This window comes from Perca fluviatilis, chromosome 16 (genome assembly GCF_010015445.1).
Source record: "Perca fluviatilis chromosome 16, GENO_Pfluv_1.0, whole genome shotgun sequence".
NCBI lineage: Eukaryota > Metazoa > Chordata > Actinopteri > Perciformes > Percidae > Perca > Perca fluviatilis.
Window position 1 is genome coordinate 8,381,775 of NC_053127.1, and position 25,312 is coordinate 8,407,086.

Genomic DNA, 25,312 nt, shown 5'->3' on the forward strand with positions numbered 1-25,312 from the left:
TTAAGGTTAATTTTCAGTGGTTGTGTCTGAGTCTAAATGCCAATCAGATTACAAAAAGTGTAGTGGTATCAGTTTTATTTATCTGAATCTGAAACAACTAGTTATTACCGTGATATTTGTTTCAATAGTTTCAGTTGTTTGCTCTTTTCCATAGCTGAACACTGTTGCACTTCTGACATTTTTTTTCATAGGTCAATGTTTAATCCGGCTGAGCCACACCTTTGATAAATTCTACTTTTTCAACCTTTGGCAGAAGAGATATTGACCATATTGAGTGAGATTGACAAAGAAAACGTGACAGAGAGGCAGTGGTGGAGGAAGTGTTCAAGTACTAAAGGACAAATGTGAGGTACTTGTACTTCACTTGAGTATTTTAATTTTATGCTACTTTATACTTCTACATCTCAGAGGTAAATATTTTACTTTTTCCACTACATTTGTCTGACAGCTTTAGTTACTTGTCAAATGACAGTTTTTCCTCCCCTTCCTGTCCAATAAAAACCACGTATCTCCAGATGTGTTGATGTTGAATGTTTGTGATAAACTGAAGGATGAAGTGTTCCTTTATCTTGACTTCTTAAGCTAAATAAAGTATTTAAAAAGTCTCTTGGATCAACTGGAAAATGCATCGTCACAAAGCTGAAAACAGGGCTGTTTTTATGACACCATGAAAAGTTGACTTTTTAGAGATACTGGGCAGTACAAGGCAGTGACGCTGCAAACATATGATGAACTTATAGAATATGATGCATTGCTGTAGATTATAGCCAACAGTATAAACAAATTAGTAAAAAATGAGCACAACCTTCAACATCTACAGCAGTAAAATGCAACATACACATGAATGCAGCAGGAATATTAATCCAGAAACATCAGACAGGAAACACTTTGAACATTTACTCTTCATACATTTAGCTGATAATACTTTTACTTAAGTAAGGTTTTGGATGCAAGACTTTCAGTGGAGTATTTTCACAGTGTAGTGACCGTGTTAGTACTTTTACTTCAGAAAAGGATCTGAATTTCTTCCAGCACTGTGTGTTTGTAACCTTGTTTCATTTGAGAGCAGATGGGATAGTATGCATTTGTGTCTATATTCATAAGAGCTTTGTTGGACTGTTCATGCTGATAAGGTCTTTCTGACAGGGGCAAATAAACACAGAACACAGATAACAAGCAGACGCTGGTTAGACACACAGACACACACACACACACACACACACACACAGACAGACACAGCCATGATCCTGATGGGTCGCACTTTGTGTCTTCCTTCTCCAGCCACCGTCCAGGAGCTGTTTTCTGTGGCTCGAGACGCCAGCATCATCCCTGATATCTCCTTGGATCCCGTCCTCACCACCTTCCTCTCGCTTGACTCTTCAGCCGCTCTGCAGCACCAATATGCCTTCTTACAGCGGAGCATGAGTGGGGAGCAGCAGGCTGCATTCGGCCTCAACTTGACTGGAGAGCTGGGAGGCAGCAGCAGGGTCACTTGTGGAGGAGTCGGGGTTGTTGCTCTGGCTCTGTCTGTGCTTTTTGAGCAGGTTGCTCATCAAGTAGGTTTGTTTTGTCTATTGTTTGTATAGCTTTAGATTTTGAACGCAAGACTTTTATTTGTAAGATTATTTTTTACACTGTAGTGTTGGCACTTTTACTAAAGGATCATCCGAATATTTCTTCCTCCACTAAGCATGACTGTTCCTAAATCATATTTCCCTCTAGTTCCGTTTCATTATCCATGCTACAGAACTATGCATGCAAAAGAGATTTTTAAGATAGATAATGGTAGGTGATTTGACACCAATAAGGCTACTGTTAAAATATGTTTTTGTATTGTAGGAGGAGATGAGGCTTGCTTAATCAGTTACTTCTTTTAAATCACTTAAAACACATTTTTATAGACTTGCTTTTATGTGATGTTGTCTTTTTATCTTCTTTTTACCCTACCATGTGTTCAAATTCATTTAATCTATTCATTTGTCATTTTTACTGTCCTTAAAGGTTTCCATCTTCTATTTTGGCTATTGATGATGTGACATATATATGACACATATATAGGCTATGTGTGTCTTTTGATTTGTAGTGCTTTTTACTTCTTCTGTCAAAGCACTTTGTATTGTTTTTATACAAATAAAGATGATTATTATTGTATCCCTGAGCATAATGCAAAAACCAAACTGAAATGAATAATCCTAGATGTTGTGTTACCCCACCAGGTCCGAGCACAGAGATCCACAGAGGGGGATCCATCAGCTCAGAGATCCCGGGCTAAGAGGATTTTTGGTATCAGCAGTTCTTCACGAATCGGCTGGATCATCCACAGCTACCTCCGCCGGGTCCCCGGCGATGCCAACAACCAGGAGAAGATGGCCGAGACCACGGAGCTCCACGACAACTGGCTGAAGCTTGAGCTGATTGACCATTATGAGAGGATGACCACGAAGAAGAGGATGGGTTCAGAGTCCATGCAGCAGTGGTTGGCAGGAGCTGCGTTCCATCTGCACATGAGGATTCACCAGGTGAGGACAGACACAAAACAAAATGTTAAAATGTATGTTTTTATTTCTGCTGCAGCATCAATATCAATAACTGAAACATAACCCCCTGAAAAGATCAGCACCTAAAACAGAAACATTTCTATTTCTAGTCATTGTGTAATAGTTCATCAATATTGATGCAACAGAAGCAGAGATATTGTACTTTTTTTTACAACACATTCTTCTTCCTGGTCATAACCTGGCGCCTAAATTTCCCATAATGCTACTTGAATAATTGTGCAGTTCCCCTTTAAAAAAATAAGGGATGGATTGAAAAAATAGGATTTTCCTGCAGCTAATGCCGCGTAATTATAAATGGGAAACTCTGATATTTCCGACTTAATAACACTTGATAAAACAGAAGTGTCAAGAAACCAGACAAATATGGAGGGTTCACATCAGCCAGCGACCGCCGTTCAATGCAATTAAACCTACTTTTAATGAATATGGTGTTGTATTGTCAACACACACATTGTATTTTAACCCTGGCAAAACCAACTCTGTAATCATACAACTGTCTTGGTAAGGTGAACAAAGTCATAAACATGGGAATTATTCCCATCTCTACCATCCATCCCATCTGAAGTGACAAAGACAATTCAGGGAAAGTTTGTGGTTATGGCAAATTGTTATGGTAAGGCAATTTAAACGCTTGGTTAAAGCAGCTATAATCAATATTTTTTTCATCACGGCAATGTGAAAACAATGTGACAATGTGAAAGGGCTCGCTCGTATTGATGAACCTACAGAGAATTAATCAGCTGAATCTGCAGCTGCTCTCGGCTTTACAGAGCTTCATAGTGAGTTCCAGCTCATTGTTTATCTTTCCGGCTGCAACTTTACTGTTCTGGTTCACTCTCAGTGCTCTCATAGCGTTGTTTCAGAGAAAAAGCTGTACAAAATTCACTGTACACTTCCACACAGTCAGAGAGTAGCTGCTGCACATAGCATGTAGCAGCTAAAGAGACATATGTTTCCCTCAGGAGTTGGTGGAGACTAATAACAGATAAAAAAAGAGAGAATATTGGACTGACTTTCATCAGGTGGACACAAACACAAGGACTGAATGATCATGTTGCTCTGTAACTGCTGGATGTGGAAATAAGAATCTGTTAAAGGCAAATATGAATTGCATGCCTATAATGGAAGCAATGGAAGTTCTCCTGCATAAAGTCAGACATGCTAGTACACGCCCAACCTCCACACCTTTACTTTTCCACCTCTTTCACTTGGCGCGGGATGATATGAATTGTGAGGTGATGTGATCTGAAAATCCTTTTTTAATCTTATTCTAACAGGTTCGTCTGAATTCTGTGCCTCTCGGATCAGCCGAGTCGCTGCGTCTGTCTTATAAGACGGCGTTCGGTCGCCTGGTTCAGGGCTACACAGCCTATCTGCACAGAAACATCCAGGAGACTCCAGGAGCCCGAAAACCCAGAAGCAGGACAGCCGGTGGACTGGGACAAACAAACACATTTAGCAGAACCAATATGACCTGTTTACCTAATCACATTTTTAATGATAGCTTGGCTAATATCTCTACAGAGACTGCCACACCCAATTCAACTGCTGACATCAACAGAAGTTGTGAAACAGACATATCCAGTGAAGACTTTGGACGCAATGTGTCAAACAGAAGTGATGTGGTGAAAAGAAAGACACTCAACAATATGTCTGGATATAGCAGCGATGATGGCGTTCAGGGTCTGTTGGTGATTGAGCCGTGCAGGAATGTGAGTCACAAAGTGCAGCATCACCCCTGTGAGTCTCCGGCCATACAACAAGCTTTGGTGACGCGCATTATGAACGCTCAGGACCTAGAGCGGAACAGAAACTTTTTCCAGTTCGCTGAGAAAGTTCTCCACAGCCTGCTTAGGCAGAGGGACGACTTTGAGCTGAAGACAAATTAGACAGAAATGAACAGTGGCAGTAACTAAAGTACATTTACTCATGTGCTTTACTTAAGTTCAAATTCAAGATACTTGTACTTGAGTCTTTTCCTCTCATGCTACTTTCTACTTCTACTCCGCTACATCTCAGATAATAAATTATGTTTATACAAGTACAGCTGAAACCATTTTCTGAAAATGTATTGCCAACTAGTGATCATTGTTTGTCTTTTTCAATGCAGAGAGGCCAAACATTTCATGGTTCCAGCTTCTCAAATGTGAAGGTTTGGACTGTTAGTTGGACAAAACCAAACATTGTGGAGGTGTCACTTTGAACTCTGGGTAATTGTGATGCCATTTCTCACTATTTTCACTATTTTCACAAACCAAACAATCAATCAATTAATTCATCAGCAGATGGAGACAAACTGAAAATAATCATTACTTAATAGTTTTATAATCAGCTCCAGCTCAACCAACTCCAACAGTCAAATCCTGCTTATATTAATGCTCTAAGCAATAATAATAAGCAATAATAATCTAATGATATGTATATATATATATATATATATATATATATATATATATATATATATATAAACACTCACAGGGGACTTTTTTTTACTAGATTTTACTTACAGGCTTTCATTGAAAGAACATTTTTAATGCAGAACTTTTACTCTAACATAGTTTTTTACAATGTGGTATTAATACTTTTACTGCAGTAAAGCATCTGAATACTTCATCCACTGGAAATGAATGGTGTGGGATTAAATATTTTATTGATCGTGTACAGCCACATGCGTTAATTCACTGTATTTCTGTTGCATACACTGTAAACTATATTAAACTATTTCTACCTAAAATCATGTCTAATGAGAGTTAACTGAAGTAGTCCTCTTGTAATGCAAAACTCAGTGGTGTAGTAGAAAGAAATCATGCAGGTTTGTACAGAATAACATATCTCTTAGAAAAATATAATATATAAAATATAAGTTTACCATTTGATTTTGTTTACCATGTGAACACCTAAATAAAATAGTTTGAAGGCTCTGGTAGATAGTGGTAGAAAGCCAAGAGAAAGCTGTAACAGTCATATGTAAACGCATCTAGTCTCGCATTGCCAGACCTTACTGTTTGTGAACATAAATATGGTATATAAAATAATGAAATTACGCAGATATTCAGAGCGCCCATAAGTTCAATTCTTCAATATTCTTTGGTGACCCCTGGCATATTTTATGTTACTTTGTTTGTTTATTCTCTTTCACTTTTATGTATATTCTCTCATGTATCTGGTTAAACACATAAGTAAAGTAGTATTGTTAATATACTCTCGCACTGCCTAGTCTGCCAGACCTTATGCTTATCCCTTGTGTTGACTTTGGTTCACATTGACCCGTTTTAAATTTTTGTTTTATATCAGAAAATATGGGACGTAGAAATAAGAGCTGAAAGTGTGTAGAACAGGGGTCACCAACACGGTGCCCGCGGGCACCAGGTAGCCCCCAAGGACCACATGAGTAGCCCTCAGGCCTGTTCTAAAAATGAAAATTGAATATTGATATTATTGATAATTATTGTGAGAAATCATCAACATGACCAGTGTCTTCACATAGATGAGCATCATTAATCATTAATAATCATATATAACTATCATTAATCATTAACAATCATATATAACTAAAGGCAAACTGAGCAAATTTGTTATTTCAGAAGAGTGTATCAAACTGGTAGCCCTTCGTATGACTCAATACCCATGAAGTAGCTCTCAGTTTAGAAAAGGTTGGTGACCCCTGGTGTAGAAGAAAAATGTAACAATTTAAAAGGTTGGAAAAGGCAAAAACAAAGACGTCAAAAGGTTTTTTCAAGGTTGACGGGAAGACAACAAGACAACACAAGGGTTAAATAATTGTAATGCTGACAGATAAAAATATATCAATACATAAAAAAGATAACAGCAAATGGCCGTGGGGGGCGGCATTCGCGCATCGTTGCGTGACGCCTCCCGAAAGCAAAATTACGAATGCCACTATGGTCACGCCAAGACCCGCCCTACGAAGCAGCTTGATTGGTTAGGGTTAGGCATTTCACCTCGAGTGGTTAGGGTTAGGGTTAGGGGAGTGGGCCCTTCTGCCCCCGGGAATAGCGTATCGCTGATTGCTGTTGAAGGGCGGGTCTTGGCGTGGCCATAGTGGGATATCGCCTCCCGAAACCCCATTTGAAGAAGAAGAAGAAGAAGAAGAAGAAGCAGAAGAAGAGTTTTTGAACCTCCCTCCCCTTTTTCATCTATGATGATGACACGCGGCGCAGCGTGAACAGTTTTAACTTCCGCACACTAATATGAACAGGACAAGCCCAGACTACTGCTCGGCGTTCACGCAATAGTTATAACAAGGTACGTGATGTCTAATTAAATACTTAACTTGCACCATATATGTTTTTAACCTGGCTAACTAGCTAACTTATTAACCTTGGCTCGGGTAAAGTTAACATTAGCAGCTGGCTGCGGCGCGGTAAAAACAAAGTGTCGTAGCGTTAATTAATTGCCATTTAACTAAAGCCACGTCATGAGAACATGATATAAAGCTTATATATTTCCAACACTGCGGTTTAATGAAACTAGCGCCCAACTTCGCACTGTACGAGAACTACTGAGAGGGGTTTAACAAAACTACGTAGGTTGGCTAATAGGCTAAAAATGCTAACATCATAATAACCAATCAAGGAGCAGCGTTAGCTAAACGACGTCATTCCCGAGAGAAAAACTACATAACGTAACTTAAAATAATATAATCTTGCGCCATTTTGTTGTAAGTCTACGCCTAATAATGTAGCATTGCTAATGTATAATGTTACACTATTTGCTGGTACGGTCCCTTTATACATTGACTGCTGAAGCGCTAATTTTACACGACATTAAAGGTGAAAATACAACATAAATACAACTATGACTCAGGTAAATGTTAGCAAGCTGTCCCTTTGTGTCCATTGTTCAAACACACAAAAGCATGAGTAATGTAACCGTAATTAAGTCAAACTAAAGACTGTTTATAACCGAGACGCCCCAACATTGAGCAATAAAGCTCAACAGACCGCCCACCTTTTGAACGACTCTGGTTCCGGAAGTGATTTCCCCCCCACTCAATAGCTCCATTGACATTTCAGAAAATGCTGGTATAACGAGTTTTAAGACTGGGACCAATCCAACCAGCGACCAGATGTAGCGTGACCATAAAACATTTCATTCCACACAAAAGAACATTTTGAAAATGAACGGCAAAAAAAGTAAAGGGTACAAGACTGTGTACAAAACCATCGTAGTAATTAGTATTAGTAGTTTTCCTACATCTGTGTCAAGTGGGTTTCACCGTTGCCACGCCCATAGAAATACAATGCAAAGAAAGGCCATTCCCATTCAAATCAACATTGAATGGTCAGAGCAGTCAAGGAGCGAGCAGTAACGTCACAAGGCATAGAGAGCCAGCCACTAAATGACTCAAATTTTAACTAGTTAGTGCTTTATCCACACAAAGCACATAACTATCGCCAGATGAGTGACAACTTAGTGCCGCTTGTTTTCTGTGACCGGTGTGGGATCATGGCAGAGCTAGCTAACTACCCAATTGTCCGCTGGCTTGTTGGCTGCGCTGTATTTTCATGTTGCATTGGTTTAAAAAAAAAAAAAGGGGGCAGAACAGACATTCTGGAAAACGACTTACAAGCTGCATCTGCCTGCTCTTCTCCCAGCGAGCTGCGACACACTTTACGGCCCCGGTGACAACAATCACCATTTTATTTTGTATTAACCAAATAACCACGTCAAACCTCAGTGTCCTTTCTATCCATTTTATTTCTATGGCCACGCCTCGTTAGAAGATTAGCAGCAAGTGTGTCCTGTGAGAATCGCTTATCTCAAAGGTTTTATAACTTTTCATGGTGTCAGAAAAACAGCCCTGTTTTCAGCTTTGTGACGATGCATTTTATCAGCTGATCCGAGAGGCTTTTTAAAGACTTTATTTATCCTAAGAAGTAGGAGAAACTTCTCAACACATAAAGGGAACACTTCATCCTTCAGTTTATCACAAACATTCAGCATCAACACATCTGGAGATACGTGGTTTTCACTGGACAGGGAGGGGATGAAAAGTAACTAAAGCTGTCAGACAAATGTAGTGGAGTTAAAAGTACAATTTACCTCTGAGATGTAGTGGAATAGAAATAAAGTAGCATAAAATGAAAATACTCAAGTAGAAGTACTTCTTCCACCTCTGGGGTTGTACTCAACATTCAGAACATTAATATAGTGGCAAACAAATATTTGCTATGTAAAGATAAAGTAATGGTGTGCTGAGCAGAGAATGAAGTCACACTCCCTCTGCTGAAATAAATCCCAAATTAGTTTCGAGTTTCTGCAAGTTGCTTTTCATATAGTGAAATAAATTCAAATCAGCATTTTTTGCAGAACGGATTTCAGTAATTTATGCAAATGTTCTTGCAGATTTGGACAAAATGTCAGACTCTGATTCTGACTGTGGTGACAGGGAAGACGTCAAAGTCAAAGACCGAATGAATGCTGTGAGTTACTAAACCAATAATCAAAATAAGAGCATTTAGTATTGTATTGTTTTCTGTATAATGTCTCTAATTGTTTTTTTTTCCCCTCAGCAAATATTTTCCAACAATGCTACAATTGTTGCCCTCCGTCCATCAGGTAAGATATTTAAAGGCACCCTATTATGCTTTTCTGTAGTTTCTTAAACGTAAAATACAAATAATGAGGTAAATGTATTTCAGAGAAATCACCGTGAGCTAAAACGTTCAGATTTCAACTGTTCTGAACGCTCCGGTTTCAACAGTTTTTGTGTCGCGTAACATCGAGCCGGCGTCTCCGGCCTTTTATGATTGTTCATCTGGCAGGAATTACTGGAATTTTATTTTTTTTATTTTCTTAAGCTACTGCAGTGTTACATTTTTTGCATGTAGCTACATGCTAACAGCAGTAAAAGATGTAATCTTGCCGACTTGATAAATTAATAGATTAAAATGTACTCAGTTCTGCCTTTCTGCTGCTTATTATTCTGCTAAAATACAACAGATTACTCTTTGAATTTAAAACAAAGAAAAAGCAAGTGTAGCCATGATGTGCTTTGTCAATTAAATCTGTTTTATTTTCCAAATGTTAACGGTTCAGCAGATAAAATACCCGATTACCTGGAGCCCAAATGTTAACAACTTAACCCTAACAATCCGGTTAGCTCCAGTTATCTCCGTTATAAAGATATGGAGCGGAGGAGACTGCCGCGGCCAAGGACAACCAGACTCAGCTTTCACAGCGGTGTGGCCGCGGTGTTACTGCAGTTTTATTAGTACAGTTAACCCCACGGCAAGACCCCCAGCAGCATGCTACTACCAACGATAGACTCTGGGCCTGAAGTGCAACGTTGTTGACGCTGTCATGCACGCGGCGCAAGACTTCACGAGGGGGAGGGGCTGGAGGCCGCTGGTCTGTGTGCGCTGTTAAAAAAAAATACACTGTTTGGAGAAAAAAATTAATTCAGACGTTTATTATTGTTTATTATTTAGATCCCCATTAGCTACTCCATTAAGCAGCAGCTATTCTTCCTGGGGTCTTAATTTTTACCAAAATATTAACATCAAAGCTGTACAACAATGAAGACAAATACAGAAGTGCACATAACATCTTCTAAATCATATAACTAAAACACAACATAACACATATACACTAAACATAACAACATAACCATATAACAATATATAAGCTCTTACATATACAAAATATTACCACTCTCTAGGTATAATATAAAATAAAAATCACATTTCCATTGCCATTGACGTAGAACCTATGTATGGGAAAAACGGCTGAATATTTGGCTGTTGAGATGGGGAATTCTCTCAGGCAAAACTAAGTGTATTTTCTGCGTGTTTGTGTTTTTTAGAGGAGGTGTTTGAACGATGGAGTCGTATTGCTGTTGAAACCAGAAGAGATGCTGGGGAGCGAATGAGAGTTTGTGCCTTCTGGCTTCCCATCCTGTTGCAATGGGAAGAGTCCAGCATTACTGCCTGCTGGGCTTCAGAAATAGGCCTGATCAACTCAAAGTAAGTAAAGCTACGATTGGAATTTTTTTTTCAACCCCCAGTTATTAACACTTTCAATCTTCAATGTTTAGCCCTTCTGTTGTTCTGTCTCCTCCTAGGGACGGTGATCTGACTCTGAAGCAGCTGTCGAGGATCGAAACGTTGGAAGCAATCCTTAGAGCCTTGGAGAAAGGAACTGTAAGTTTACTTTTTTGGTATGTCAGCTTAATCCAGGAACAAAGGAACCAGATGAACTTAAACAAATAACTAAGATTGTTTTTTTTGGGAGATAAGGTACTCTATTTAGCCCTGTAGAGAATGACACAATATTTGGTTTGACAGTCTAGCAGACTGCCGTTGATATTTTGACACTAAACAGCTTGTTTGTTCTCTGTTCCAGGTGAAAAAGAACCAAACAAAGCAGGTTATCTCCATAAGTAACAAGTTTAACTTGGTAAGTCTGCCAAAGAATATTTATGTGCGGTGAATATGCAAGAGGTTTACAACAAATGGAGTAAAAGCAAATGTATTTAAAACAATGGCGAAGGGCCTTTTAATCTTTTGATTAGTAATAATTATCTCAATTTGTTTATTTATACATCATAAAACCAATTCTAAAAGAGACAGGAAGCATATTTAAAGATGCTAAAACAGCTTGAATTTTTTTATTTATTTTTTTACTTGTTTTTGTTAAAACTCTTAGTGTCAAAAATGCAGTTGAATAAATACCTACGGGTACTGTCATTGCCTACGTAATGGTCAATCGAGATGGAGTTGAATGGTTCTCCATTTGACACATTTATCTGACTTTGTACCATCAGCGTTCCCAAGAGGTTTTGGATGATGCGCTACAATGGTTGGAGCGAACAGGAGAACCTGGTATTCGCCATTGCGTCATGGATCTCGGCCATGCACACACCTGCTTCCAAGCCCTGCACCTTATCTTCACAGAGTGTAAGACACAAAACCATTCAATAATGCATCTCTGTCATTTTGCTCGGTTTTATTGACAATTCTGGTAATTCGCGTAAAGAGGAAAAACTAATCTTTGGGGGCATTTAGTGGATTTCGGGGTCAGTTTTGTATTCTAAACTCAAATAAATATCATTGTACAGCACATAAATAAGAAGTGTTTGATTATGTGTGCGAACCCTGAAGCTGGTTAGAGCTCGTATGTTGATAGTAAACACACACTCCTTTTTTATTTTCAATCAGTTGCAAAGTATATTCATGAAATGGGTACCAACTTGGAGAAGACGATGAAGTCACTAATGGCTCGACCGCAGGAGTATCAGCTAGAGGTAAGACACTTGACAACATGATGTGATATAACTAGTAGGGGTGGGGGGAAAAATCGATACAGCATAGTATCGCAATACTGTATCAATTCACAGACGCCAAGTATCGATCTTTTATATGTGTTGGTCAGTTTGTCTGCTTGACAATCTGATTTTGCAGCAACACAATTGAAGTGAGATGGACAGAGAAATTTATCTTTTTAGATAAAGCAGATGTTGACAAAGTTTCCTTTTGGGGGACATAATTTGTAGTTGGAAAAAAGTTAATGAATTGCAATATATCGCAGAATATTGCAATATGTTTAAAATCGCAATAATATCGTGACGTAGGTATCGTGATGATATTGTATTGTAAGGTCTCCGGTGATTCCCAGCCCTAATAACTAGACTTTTGTTTACTGGGAAATCATTTACAAATATCTGATAGTAACTGCACATGGTTTGAACATTAAGACATGGAGTAACTATAGTAACTATGTGAAACGTTTTTCACTGTAGACCTAAGTATTTGCAATATTTTAAAGTGATAAATGCACACAACGTCTAGCATCTGTAATCACAATAAAACCTAAAGTCACAGTCAAACTGCTGTCTTTCACATTCAGTAATGTGACAGACCTTCCTGCAATGATATCACTGTATGTGGCACCAAGTTCAAGAGGAGTTGTCAAAAGTACTTAAAAATATTCAAATGATTTTTTATTTTTTTTCATGGATGTTGCTTCTGGACCACCCGAGGAGGACCGGCTTTGATCCAGTCGGTTTATCTTACTTGTTAGCTATTATTGAGTTGAAATGTGTACCATGTACCTCATATGTCCATGCACCACACTGCCAGTTGATCTAGAGCATTTGCTGTTATTTCTTAGATGGTCTTGCTTTGCCAGACCTTCCTCCACAGCGCTGTGGAGGAAGGTCTGGAAGTAGGGATGCACCGAATATTCGGCCACCAAAATTTTCGGCCGAAAATGGCCCAAAAGGGCATTTTCGGTTTTCGGCCGAAATACCTTTATCACCGAAACAATACGGCCGAAAATGTTGTGATGACGCAAACAGAAAACGCGACCTGACGTGTGTCAGTACCGATCCGTTCCACCTGCAAAGCGTCTCCTAAGCAAAGAGGCTGAGACGGACCGCGGGTGAAAACAATGAAAAGTACTCTTAGAGTCTGTCAGCACACGTTTCACTGAGATCTGTTCGGATCCTCTGCACTTCATCGCGACTGTGAAGTCATCCGCGTTATAAAAAGCATGCGTACTTGGGATAAGCAAAAAAGGGGCGCACAAGCCAGAACGTCCGGCATGCGGATGCGGAGAACCACGGGAGACGGAGCGCTCCCAGCGCAGGAGATCAGAGCGGCGAAAAAAGACTTGTGTCGCTGCACCAGTGATGGGGCATGCACCCTCGTTGTCTGATATGTTCAGTGAAATCCTGCAAGAAAGTGCCTCAATTAATAATAATAATAATAATAATAACAATAGGTAAGCTATCTGTTCTTAGGCTACTGTATACTGTATGTGACACATCAGATTGTAGCCATATTTCTGCTAGATATTTTTTAATTAAACTTTAATATTAATTTATACAATTGCAATGCCTTGATTTTAAGTAAAGGTTAGTACACAGTCATAGCCATAAATGCAATGGTACTAATAATTGGCTTAATTTCTTTCGGTGTTTCGGTTTCGGTTTTCGGTCTTGGTTTCCCTCTTTTTCGGTTTCGGTTTCGCATTCGTAAACTGTTGATGCCTCATCCACAGCATTCCAGGATGGGAGACAAACGTGCTCTGAGGGATATTGCACAAAACCAGGATAAGGGATTAAGCCGGGATATTCCAGTTATCCTGGATGAATTTAACCTTGACTTGGTTGCACGAAAGCAGAGTTACCATGGAGATTTATTCTGGGCTGTTAGCCTGCTCCTGACCAGGCTAACAGCCAATGTTTGGCAAACCGTTATGATGCGGTTTGCAAAGCTCCATTTTTCGTACAACAACAACAATAGCCTAGTACATAGAGCAAGAGGGATTCAGTGAAGCTGTATGGATTTAGACACAACCTACAGAACAAATGTTTGATTTTAAAAAAAAAATTTTGTTTGTCCTTAAATGTGGGAATAAAACATTTGGTGTGTTGTGTTCCTTATCCAGAAAAGTGAAGAAATGAAGAAGAAAGGAAATGAGTTCTTTCAGAAAAAGCAGTATGAAGATGCTGTGAAGTTTTACTCCAAAGCCATCAAATATTAGTGAGTAATATTTTAATATTATCTTTAAAAGTTTTTCTCAGATATGATTAATCTTTGTTCTTCTATTCAGTACACATAATACATTTAAAGGTCCGGTGTGTAGTGTGTTTAGTTGTTCATTATCAAAATCTGTGTTGCCTGTTCACAAACTTTTTCACCATCACTTCCAAGTATTCCTTTTGGCTTGAAATTTAACATTTGCATGAACTGGGGTAGACGCTCCATATTCATGCTAGGGCTGGGCAATATATCAATATTATATCGATATCGTGATAGGAGACTAGATATCATCTTAGATTTTGGATATCGTGATATGACATAAGTGTTGTCTTTTTCTGATTTTAAAGGCTGCATCACAGTAAAGTGATGTACTTTTCTGAACTTACCAGACTGTTCTAGCTGTTCTATTATTTGCCTTTTCCCCACTTAGACATTATGTCCACATTACTGATGATTATTTATCTAAAATCTAAGTGTGAAGATATTTTGTTAAATCACCAACTGTCAAGCCTAGAATATCGCCGCAATATCGACATCGAGGAATTAGGACAAGAATATCGCGATATCTGATTTTCTCGCTATCGCCCAGGCCTAATTCATGCGCCATCTTGAAATACGTTAGCCGGTAAGGGACATACAGGACATACTGCTCCGCCTTTCACGGTTTCGCTGTCACATGATAAACTCGCAGGTGCTGCTAACGGGTATCATAGCTTCCCGGCCCCGGCAAGTTTAAAGAAAGAAATGTGGAGGACCACACATATTCAAAATCCAGATTTCAGGAACAGGATTCTTCTTCTTCTCCACAGCTTCAGCAGCGTCCTCAGACAGACACATGGACAGAAATGTGTGCAGGCGTCCCGAGTTACACTCTAGACAGCATAACACAAACTTGGTGCTTCAGTTTACATTGACGTCTGGCTCAGGTCGGGTTAGCACATAATAAACAGACTGCCTGTCGTGTTTTGTTTGGGCTTAGTTACTACTCTCTAATTCAGACAGAAATATGCGGCCCAAGCTGTTCTCTCTCACTGTCGCCACTCCCATGCGCTGGTTCACACGGTTCTGCCATAGAACGTCAGCCTTGCTGCCAGGTAGCTTATATGACGCCCCCCTGGTGCTGTTGATGTATATTTATGTTTAAAAGTCTAGAACACAAATATAAATGCCCCATCTTTTCAGAGGTATTTCCAGAAATGTCTGATATTCAGGCCTATACAGTATTATGGCCCTTTCTTTGTGAAGCTTAGGTAATTCTGTTTTTGTTGACACTGTCTAATTAATACATGAAGGGGACAGATTATTAGGAACATCCCAAAATGGTACAAAACCACTCCAAAAATGCCTGATTTAATAAAAACATTTTCTAGTATTTTAACATAAGTTTCACAAAGACAGGATTCATTGCAGGGCAGTTGTATAAGTGGAACTAATTGGCAGATCTGTGTACTTTTTTTAAACTATAATTTATTTCTTCTCCCTCCAGCCCTGACAACCACATAATTTATGGAAACCGAGCCCTATGCTATATCCGGTGTAAGAAATATCTGTAAGTACCATTTGTTCCTTTTTTATTTGATACTTTATCCACACTATATTATACTTTATTATATACTATTCTGGTGTACAGTGTTTGAGTTATAGTTGGTGGTATCATATTACTCGGTACTTAACTTGGCTGCTGCTTACCTCACACTGTCTTTTTGCACTAATATTTCAAGTACATCTCTGGTTGTGGTTACTGTTTGTATTAGGGGTGGGACAAAAACCAATACCGCAATTCATTGTTGTCCATCATGCAATATGAGAATCAATACGCTGGTGCCAAAAATCTATATTTTAATTAATAAAACTAGTACGGTGATCGGTTTATTAGATAGTTATAGCACTCTAAATAGATTTCCCTGCTCACCGTGTCACTACTTCAAGTCTTCTCGAGGTGGCGCTCAAACCATGAATGAGGGAAACTTAAACATAAGTTAACTGGCCAAAGAGGTTTTTAACCGCGGACAGCAGTTTGAGGAAAATAAAAGATGCCCCAGCCATGTTTAAGTCCAAAGTCTGGACCCATAGTTGCTTTATAGTTCTTTTAATTTTATTTTACAGACTGAAAAACTGCTGCTGCAGAATTGCGCTGTTTTTCTAACCGTTTTGACTTGCAGTGAATAAAGAGAAAACCTGCACTTAACCTTTTTATAAGCATTTTGTATTCATAGTTGGACCTAGTGTTAATTTTGTCACCTATTTTTAATTTAGTCTTAGTCTTGTGCCAAAAAATTTTGTTAGTCAAGTTTTAGTCGACTAAAAGTCTCGTCATTTTAGTCAAGTTTTAGTCAAAACATTTTAGTCTTTTTTAAAATAAATTATTTCTGATACATATTTAGTCTCGTCTGACGAAATTAACACTAGTTGGACCGATATCGTGTTGTGTCATTATAGGATTGTCTAGCAATACGTTGGTTGTGGCAGAATTGCTGTATCGTGATATACCGTATTTTCAGGACTAAGTCGCTCCGGAGTATAAGTCGCATTTATTTAGAAATTTATTTCACAAAATCCAAGACCAAGAACAGACATTTAATCTGGAAAGGCAAGTTATTCAACTACACAATAGCACATAGAACAACAGGCTGAATAGGTGTCCGGTATGTTAACGTAACACATTAAGTTATTCAACTATACAATAGCACACGGAACAACTAGCAGGGCGTGGAGACGTAACTGCACCGTTGATAAGCTCCTCCCGGCAGCACGTTGTTCAAGCACCCATCTGTGGACTCGTTCCTCCAGCTCTGGCCATCTTGCTTTCTTTGTTTTATTCATTGCAGTAAGAGTCACCTTTTCGCCAGTCCCTCACAAGTTTCTCTCTCACTCCAAACTTTCTTTCTGCTGCTCGATTACCGTTTTCAGCTGCATATTTTACTACCTGCAGTTTGTAATCTACAGAATAGGATTTTCTTTTCTTTCTCAGTTGTCTTTAGGAGCAGCATATAGTTGTCACAAGCCTAGAGCGCCCTCTCGCAGCTTTAGACGGTAATGTTTTCAGTATGAATTAACATTTAAAAACATGTTAAATTATATATATATATATTTTGATATATAAGTCGCACCTGACGAAGTCGCACGACCAGCCAAACTATGAATAAAAGTGCAATTTATAGTCCGGAAAATACGGTAATCGGTATCGTGATGTACCCCGTGGTTCCCACTAGTGATGCACCGAAATGAAAATTCTTGGCCGAAACCGAAAACCGAAAAAAGAGGAAACCAAGACCGAAAACCGAAACCGAAACACCGAAAGAAATTAAGCCAATTATTAGTACCATTGCATTTATGGCTATGACTGTGTACTAACTTTACTAAAATCAAGGCATTGCAATTGTATAAATTAATATTAAAGTTTAATTAAAAAAATATCTAGCAGAAATATGGCTACAATCTGATAGTCACATACAGTATACAGTAGCCTAAGAACAGAATAGCTTACCTATTGTTATTATTATTATTATTATTATTATTATTAATTGAGGCACTTTCTTGCAGGATTTCACTGAACATATCAGACAACGAGGGTGCATGCCCCTCATCTGGTGCAGCGAGACAAGTCTTTTTTCTGCGCTCTGATCTCCTGCTGCGCGCTGGGCTCCGTCTCCGTCTCCACCGCGGGTTCTCCGCATCCATGCGCGCCTGGATCATTTCTCGTGCGCCCTGCTTTATTTCCGCCGATCCAAGTAATGGGTGTTTATAACGCGGATCAAGTACAGTCGCGATGAAGTGCAGCGGATCCGAACAGATCTCAGTGAAACGTGTGCTGACAGACTCTAAGAGCACTTTTCATTGTTTTCACTCCGTGGTCCGTCTCAACCTCTTTGCTTAGGAGACGCTTTGCAGGTGGAACGGATCGGGTACTGACACACGTGCAGGTCGCGTTTTCTGTTTGCGTCATCACAACATTTTCGGCCGTATTGTTTCGGTGATAAAGGTATTTTGGCCGAAAACCGAAAATGCCCTTTTGGGCCATTTTCGGCCGAAAATTTTCGGTGGCCGAATATTCGGTGCATCCCTAGTTCCCACCCCTAGTTTGTATACTGCTTGCATTGCAATTGTGAGTCTAATTGCTCTTTTATTGGTTCTATTTTTATTCTATTAACTTTTGGTTTTTACAGAAAAGCGGTTAATGATGGAAAACGTGCTACGCTGATAAAACCACGCTGGACAAAGGTACTAATCTCTTTTATGACCCGGTTACATTAATGTAGGACATGTAACACGGAGAAATTTGTGCAACGTGTATTACACAGACGTTAAGGATGTCCTGAGTCAAACGGCAGTGTCAGTACTAATGCGGAGAGGAGGTAACTTCAGTATGGTTAAGTTCAGATTCAGTACGTTTCACACCCCAATAGGCTGTTCATCAGGTACAGAGGTATCAAACAGACACAGGTGTCATGTCATTGAATTGATTTTTTCTTTTTCTGTTTTTTTGCATTGGATTGTTTCCTTTTATGACAGCTTTGTTTCTGTAATTTGTATATTTTGCAGTAAGTTAACATTGTGAATGCTAGTTAGGTCTTCTTGGCGACTGATGTATACACTACTGTTCAAAAGTGTTGAATTAGCTGATGTTTTTCTTCTTTTCTTCAATATTACTGCTAGTTTTTAATCAAGATAAAAACTGTATAATTCGGACACCAAATGTTTATTTCCGACCTGTGACGATTTCCTGCATGTCTTCCCCCCCTCCCCTTTCTCACCTGTCCATTAAGGGGCAGAAAAGTAAAAAAAATCTTTAAAAAACAAAATTCACCTTTTAATAAAAGGAAGAAAAGAGTTTTGTCCCCAAAAGAAGAATTAAATGATTCAAACTTCCCCACAGTTAAGAATATTGTCTAAATCTTGCCTCCACTCATCCATACAAAACATAAGAATCAAATATTATGATGAATAATTGCTGTGTTTTTCATGTAGGCCTACATTAGTGTGCACTATAAATATCAGAGCAGACTATCTTGGCAAATAAAATTAAAGGAATTGGACTGGACATCACTAACAGAATAAGGACATGTTTTATTTATGTAGCAGATTCATATTGAGCAGTACGTCTGAAGTCACAACGGGAACTGAACTGCCTGCTGCTGCTGTTGACACCAACTGTACTTCATGTCAATCAAACAATTATTTTGAGTTAGAAGTTAATGAATGTTTCTGTTTGCAGGGTCACTACCGCTACTGTGAGGCTTTGTTCTCCTTGGGAGAGTTCACAAAGGCAATTGAAGCCAACATTTCAGCCCAGGGTCTTTGTAGAGACAACCACGAGGGGATCAAAGACCTGGAACAGCAACAGCAGAAATTCTTCACTGAAATGCCCGAACCCAAAGGTATTTTCACTGCACTCATGTCATGCTAACACTAGCACCCTAAATCCCATTATTATCTGAAACAACTAGTGCAGGGAAGAGCTAGTGTCCTGTAGATTTAAAACACATTTGTAACTGGTTTACACAAGTAGTACAAAACATACATTACACTGTTTACTAGGCAGATTTACACTGTCAGTAAGCAGCCTCTATACTGAAGGAAGTCCACATCTTCTCATTTTGATACAGCTAAAAAATCAAAGGTGGAAAAAAGTAAAGAAAAGCAGGAATATTAATAAACAAATATACATCTTGCAGTGTTTTCTTGTAGGTATTTTTTCCATTTGAAGTTGGAGTGTGTCTTTTAGAACCGTATTTTTTGCTTGTCGTGGAGGACAAAAATAACTACTTGATATTTAATCTGGGTGAAATCTTTTGCTGTCGCTCATAAACGAAAGCTGCGTTTCTGTGCTTTGATTTCAGTTGTACACCCTAAGAAAAACCACATTAAAAGGTATGTGTGCTACCTTATACATGTTATACAAACTTAATTAATAAATGCTGATAAACGTCTTGATTTAGCTTTTGTTTTTTACAGATCGGAGAGCACTAACAGAGCACGTGCAGTGGAGCCACAACATTTTCTGAAAACTACTAAAAAGATTGATCCTCCTCCACAGAATAAAGTTGGTAACCTTTTTTTTTTCATGTTGAATTAGCAGACGGTGTCAGTATTGCATCAGTTTATTTTTTTTTTAGAGTTTTGTCTAGATCAGAAATGTCTAATCGTTAAGTTGATCAAAATAATTATTAATTATTTTGAGAATCGGGTAAGCCATTTCTTAAGCCAATTGGATTTTAAAATGACAAGTTGATATTGTAAAATGGCGATTTCAAAGTATAAAATCCTGCTTAAATCTTAAAATAGAACGGCTCAAGTTGTCATTTAAAGGAAAAGCGATCGTCTGTGTGCGTGAGAAGTTAATTACTAAGATATAAAGTTGTTTTTCTTCATTTAAGCGTTTACATTTAAGTTTTATTTTCTATTTCAGGATTTTAAATTTCACATCACCGTCATTTTCACATCAACTTTTCTTTTAAACATTTATACTGTAGTACTAAAATATAGATGCATTTTGTTTGCCCTTTTCTTCTTTTTTTTTTTTTTTTTTTTATTTTAATTCTGGGTAAATTATCCTGGATACCAAATCAAATAAATCGAGAACATGATCTTGAATAAACAGATCATAAAAAGAATCATTAGTTTCACCCATTAGTTTTGTCAGTGTGAAACACTAGCTTCAGAATATAATTCACATGTAAAAGACACATCAGTACATCCAATTTTACCTGAAGTATTTTTCTGGCAAGCCAATCGGAGCAGACTGGGCTTTTCAGGAGGGGGGCTGAAAGAGAGAGGCGCTAAAATGAAGCGTTTTAGACAGAGGGTGAATACAGGTGTATTCAGACAGACAGTACGAGTAAAAGGAGGTGTTTTTTGGAGATTAAAGCATGTAAACATGTTGTAGTAGAAACCCCAAATACAAGTGTGAACCTGTAAATGAGCATACTATGTCTTGACAGGTCTCTGACGTTAAATTGGAAAAGCAACAAGGTGAGTTTGTTTCAACGCCTTCTGACACACCTAACACTTTATCTGGCCCAGGTTCAGATCCTGGTAGCAGTATCTCTTGTTGTCCAACGCATACAAGCTGAATATAACTTGTATTAGGGTGTACACAGTAGGGATGCACCGAAATGAAAATTCTTGGCCGAAACCGAAAACCGAAAAAGAGGAAACAAAACACCGAAAGAAATTATGCCAATTATTAGTACCATTGCATTTATGGCTATGACTGTTGTTACGACCGGATGCCTGGGGGTTATGTGGACGCAAACAACAGGTGTTGTGTTTAACTTTACTAAAATCATGGCATTGCAATTGTATAAATTAATATTAAAGTTTAATAAAAAAAATATCTAGCAGAAATATGGCTACAATCTGATAGTCACATACAGTATATAGTAGCCTAAGAACAGAATAGCCTACCTGTTGTTGTTGTTGTTGTTGTTGTTGTTGTTGTTGTTGTTGTTATTAATAATAATAATATTTTTTTTTTTGAGGCACTTTCTTGCAGGATTTCACTGAACATATCAGACAACGAGGGTGCATGCCCCTCATCTGGTGCAGAGAGACGAGTCTTTGTTTCTGCGCTCTGATCTCCTCCTGCGCTGGGCGCTGCTCCGTGCGCTGCTCCGTCTCCACGCGGGTTCTCTGCATCCATGGCGGCCTGGATCATTTCTCGTGCGCCCTGCTTTATTTCCGCATCCAAGTAATGGTCTTTATAACGCGGATCAAGTACAGTCGTGATGAAATGCAGAGGATCCGAATAGATCTCAGTGAAACGTGTGCTGACAGACTCTAAGAGTACTTTTCATTGTTTTCACTCCGTGGTCCGTCTCAACCTCGTTGCTTAGGAGACGCTTTGCAGGTGGAACGGATACTGACACACGTGCAGGTCGCGGTTTCTGTTTGCGTCATCGCAACGTTTCTGCCGTATTGTTTCGGTGATAAAAGTATTTCGGCCGAAAACCGAAAATGTTCGGTGGCCGAATATTCGGTGCATCCCTAGTACACAGTATGTTGCCCATATCCTGAACTACACATTGATTGATTTTGAAGGTGCTCTGTAGAGTTTTGTTGACTTGTGTTTTTTATACCCCCCAAAAATGGACTCATGTTCATGACACTTAATGACTTCATGGCTAATATTTTCTCTCTCCAGTGAAAAATGAAAGGACTGCACAGTCAGATGGCAGTACTAAAAACTCTAAACCATCAAAAAGGTTAGTGGAATATTAAAGCTTTTATAAAAGATGCCACTGCTTAAAACATCTGCTTATATAAGGAATATAACAACCTATAACCTTGCTTTGATGACAAACCCACATTTGTTTGCCTCATGAATAACTGCAATTCACTGCTTAACGTGTCATTCCCCCTGTTGCCTGCGCACGCTAGTTATAAGCGCATTATAGCAGTTGCTGATAAAAAGTGCAATAGTGTTAATAGATTATATGTAATAATACAAAGGTAAAACCATTTGAGTTGGATAGGCAAGGAAACCCCTAAATTAGTTTTCTCCCCAGCCAGCTAATGCAAAGAGTCTGGTTCTGTTGAACTTGCTTCGTCGTATCCTCTGGTGTCACTGATGACATGTTTTTCACTTAGAACAAAGGCACTCTTGTAGCCTTATTACTTGTATTTTCCATAAATCTAACTAAGAGCTGTGTCTGCATTTATTCGGTGCAGACTTGTTTTTATTTCTGCTGTGGGTCTGACCAACACTTGTGTTGAAATAAATCCGCTTTTAATAAGAATCAACATTGTGGCCTGTTCTATAGATTTAATCTCATCCAAAATCAAAGAATCCCTTTCAGACCTTTTTTATATAGCTAACAATTCTGTGCTTCCAGTGAGCTTTCTTCAAAGAATGGGAAAGGAGAGTCCAGCACCCCAACAAAGAAGAAATCTAAGAACAGAAATCAGCCTGAAGATGAGGTAAGGCTCTGCATGTAATTTTAGGTTGGGAGCGCTGCTTCATGCAACGTGTTGCATCTGTCTTTAGTCATGGGTGTGGTGTTTAATATTGTAAAGCTTTTCCAGCACACTGTGTATCAAAGAAACCTCTGTAGAGATGATCATATCAGTCTCTTTCACACTTGCTGGATGGTGATGTACGGTGTTAAAAGATTGTATTAAATAGTATCTCAACTTTTTAGCACTTCCAAAAAGTAACCGTATCATTAAATTAAATAACTGACTGGCTCTGTGCTTTGTTTCATCTGTTCAGAAACTGGATGGCAGTAAAGCAGATGTGTGTGAAGAGTTGAGATCCTTGGTGCAGGACGGACACACTGCTCTGGCCGACCTCCGCAGCCACAATGCAGAGCAGGCCTTCAGGAAGGCACTGGCTATACTGGGAAACAGCTCACCCAAGGTAATCCTATCACTGATGTGTAAACCAATGCTAAAATTGTAGCACTTTACACGGTCAACATTGTGCGAGTAGATTAAGAGAATTGTCATGTTTGAGATTGTTGTAGTAGTTATGTAGATATGTTTTCTAAAATTAAACATTATGCACTAGGGGTGTAACGGTACACAGGAGACACGGTTCTGTGCATACCTCAGTTTAGGAGTCACGGTTCAGTTCAAGTTTGGTACAGTGGGGGGGAAAAAACAGCATAAGAAATGCAAACAACGTATAACCATGTTAATCAATCAAACTTTATTTAACTTATGTAACACAAAGTGCTTTACTGAATCTAAACAAAGCAATGGGTGGCTTTGCAATTACTAAAACACTCAATAACAGCATTCACTACAAAAACGCAGCTGAGAAAACGCTTTCATAAATCTCAATTAACTGCTTTATTTCCAGTTGGAGACCCTTTTTTCAATTCATCCCCTCATTCTACATCAATCTATCAAATACAAAAATAATGTAGGCCTGTGAAATTATTCTACTGTTGCAAAGACATAATTCATTTTCCTTTTGCTTTCTCAGGAACTTGGACTTTCTACGCTGGATGTACTTTTGTTGCCATATGGCCGCGCTACAGCCCTAACAGAAATCGGCCAGCCTGAGGTAACTCATAGATAAATGTAGACTTGTTAGCCCTGAATGGCAACAGCTATCGAGTTAGACCACTTCATGATGTCCATATCTTATCCTCTACCTAGATAGAAGATCATATAAACCTTATGGAGTCCCACCGGGGTGAGATTTGGTTGTTGCAGCAGCACAAAGAGAGAATAAATACAGATAAATAGGGAAGTAAAAGAGAAATAATAAGAGGTACATAAAACTAAAATAAGAATTGAATAAAAAAAATAGAAACTATACAAGAGCATATGGAAAAAAATAACCAGGTAGGGGGACAATAGTGTGATTAATAGCAGCAGAGTCACCAAACTAATATATTATAGGACCACTTTATCCACAGTATTTTCTTTCTTCCTGATGTGGCGACATCCTGCTTTGATTAATAACTGTGAGGCGAACTTTAAGAATAGTAAGTTAATTTCCTGTGATGCTTTGTTAAACACAGGAACTTAGAGAAGCACAAACACTTCTGGAGAAGATTAAATCCTTTGAGGAGAGGACCTTTCAGTGTCTGGTTTACTACGCCATCGGGAGGGTGCATCTCAAAGAGAACAGGTACGATGGCTTTTACCAGTTTTGTGTCATTGATTCACACCTTTTGCGGTTTCAAACATAATGCTCTTCTGCTTCGGACAGGTTTGCAGTTGCTCTGCGGCAGTTTTCAGATTCACTGCAAATGGTCAAGAATCAAATAATCCCGGGTAAACTCACCTGGCCTTTAACGAAAGAGATTGTCAAAGAAACACAGCCGGACTATTTCAAGGTATGTTGTCATTTTGGTTTTGGTTATTATATCCATTTTAAAGATTATTTAGTTGCATGTTAGTGTTTGAAAATATAAATATTTACATCACCTCCGCTAATCAACTGAATGGAATCACTTTTTTTTTCTTTTTTTAACACTGATTAACAGAAAAGACTTAAATGTAAAACCAAATTTAGCTAAATAGCAAATATAGTATTCACCCAATTTACTGTTCAAGGTTCAGCTTTATTGTCTTCTAACAATACAGGATTGCAGTTGTAGCCCCCTTCATTTTAACCGTCATATATTCAAATATTTAAATAGGATAAATTAGATGATAAAATTAAAACATTAAAATACAACGCAGTATATAAAAGCAGGGATGCACCGAATCAAGATTTTGTGGATACAAAAATCTATATCCAACATTTGGGGGTTCGGCCGAATACCGAATCCACTGGTTAAGATTCTG

The 25,312-nt window shown here is 38.6% G+C and overlaps 2 protein-coding genes across 3 annotated transcripts in view; both read left to right on the forward strand.

Moving 5' to 3' along the window:
- The first annotated feature begins 273 nt into the window (after positions 1 to 273).
- Positions 274 to 4,983, forward strand: LOC120544532. 2 transcript variants are annotated; one of them, XM_039778350.1, is made up of 4 exons: positions 274 to 349; positions 1,282 to 1,556; positions 2,217 to 2,519; positions 3,836 to 4,983. In XM_039778350.1, exons 2-4 carry the CDS (start codon positions 1,422 to 1,424, stop codon positions 4,445 to 4,447), a joined length of 1,050 nt encoding a protein of 349 aa, XP_039634284.1. In that variant the 5' UTR covers positions 274 to 349; positions 1,282 to 1,421; the 3' UTR covers positions 4,448 to 4,983. The 2 variants fall into 2 exon arrangements, with proteins under 2 accessions (XP_039634284.1, XP_039634283.1); XM_039778349.1 differs by lacking the exon at positions 274 to 349 and having other exon boundaries at positions 1,173 to 1,556.
- A 1,709-nt stretch (positions 4,984 to 6,692) lies between these two features.
- ttc3 (tetratricopeptide repeat domain 3) overlaps positions 6,693 to 25,312 on the forward strand; it is a 34,045-nt gene continuing 15,425 nt past the window's right edge. The window contains exons 1-21 of the mRNA XM_039777316.1: positions 6,693 to 6,824; positions 8,928 to 9,004; positions 9,095 to 9,140; positions 10,387 to 10,546; positions 10,645 to 10,723; positions 10,926 to 10,979; positions 11,347 to 11,479; positions 11,741 to 11,826; positions 13,974 to 14,068; positions 15,555 to 15,617; positions 18,235 to 18,289; positions 19,284 to 19,446; positions 19,909 to 19,939; positions 20,024 to 20,111; positions 21,010 to 21,040; positions 22,212 to 22,272; positions 22,903 to 22,987; positions 23,280 to 23,426; positions 23,997 to 24,077; positions 24,541 to 24,650; positions 24,732 to 24,858. Coding sequence (XP_039633250.1) covers positions 8,939 to 9,004; positions 9,095 to 9,140; positions 10,387 to 10,546; positions 10,645 to 10,723; positions 10,926 to 10,979; positions 11,347 to 11,479; positions 11,741 to 11,826; positions 13,974 to 14,068; positions 15,555 to 15,617; positions 18,235 to 18,289; positions 19,284 to 19,446; positions 19,909 to 19,939; positions 20,024 to 20,111; positions 21,010 to 21,040; positions 22,212 to 22,272; positions 22,903 to 22,987; positions 23,280 to 23,426; positions 23,997 to 24,077; positions 24,541 to 24,650; positions 24,732 to 24,858 — 1,761 coding nt within the window. The 5' untranslated portion in view covers positions 6,693 to 6,824; positions 8,928 to 8,938. The remainder of the gene's footprint in view (positions 6,825 to 8,927; positions 9,005 to 9,094; positions 9,141 to 10,386; positions 10,547 to 10,644; positions 10,724 to 10,925; positions 10,980 to 11,346; positions 11,480 to 11,740; positions 11,827 to 13,973; positions 14,069 to 15,554; positions 15,618 to 18,234; positions 18,290 to 19,283; positions 19,447 to 19,908; positions 19,940 to 20,023; positions 20,112 to 21,009; positions 21,041 to 22,211; positions 22,273 to 22,902; positions 22,988 to 23,279; positions 23,427 to 23,996; positions 24,078 to 24,540; positions 24,651 to 24,731; positions 24,859 to 25,312) is intronic.

Excerpts from the sequence above, each read along its gene's own strand:
- LOC120544532 (XM_039778349.1), top strand. The coding sequence starts at position 1,242 with ATGATCCTGATGGGTCGCACTTTGTGTCTTCCTTCTCCAGCCACCGTC. Across the intron at positions 1,557-2,216 it reads TTGAGCAGGTTGCTCATCAA|GTCCGAGCACAGAGATCCAC; the intron begins GTAGGTTTGTTT and ends TTACCCCACCAG. Across the intron at positions 2,520-3,835 it reads TGCACATGAGGATTCACCAG|GTTCGTCTGAATTCTGTGCC; the intron begins GTGAGGACAGAC and ends TTATTCTAACAG.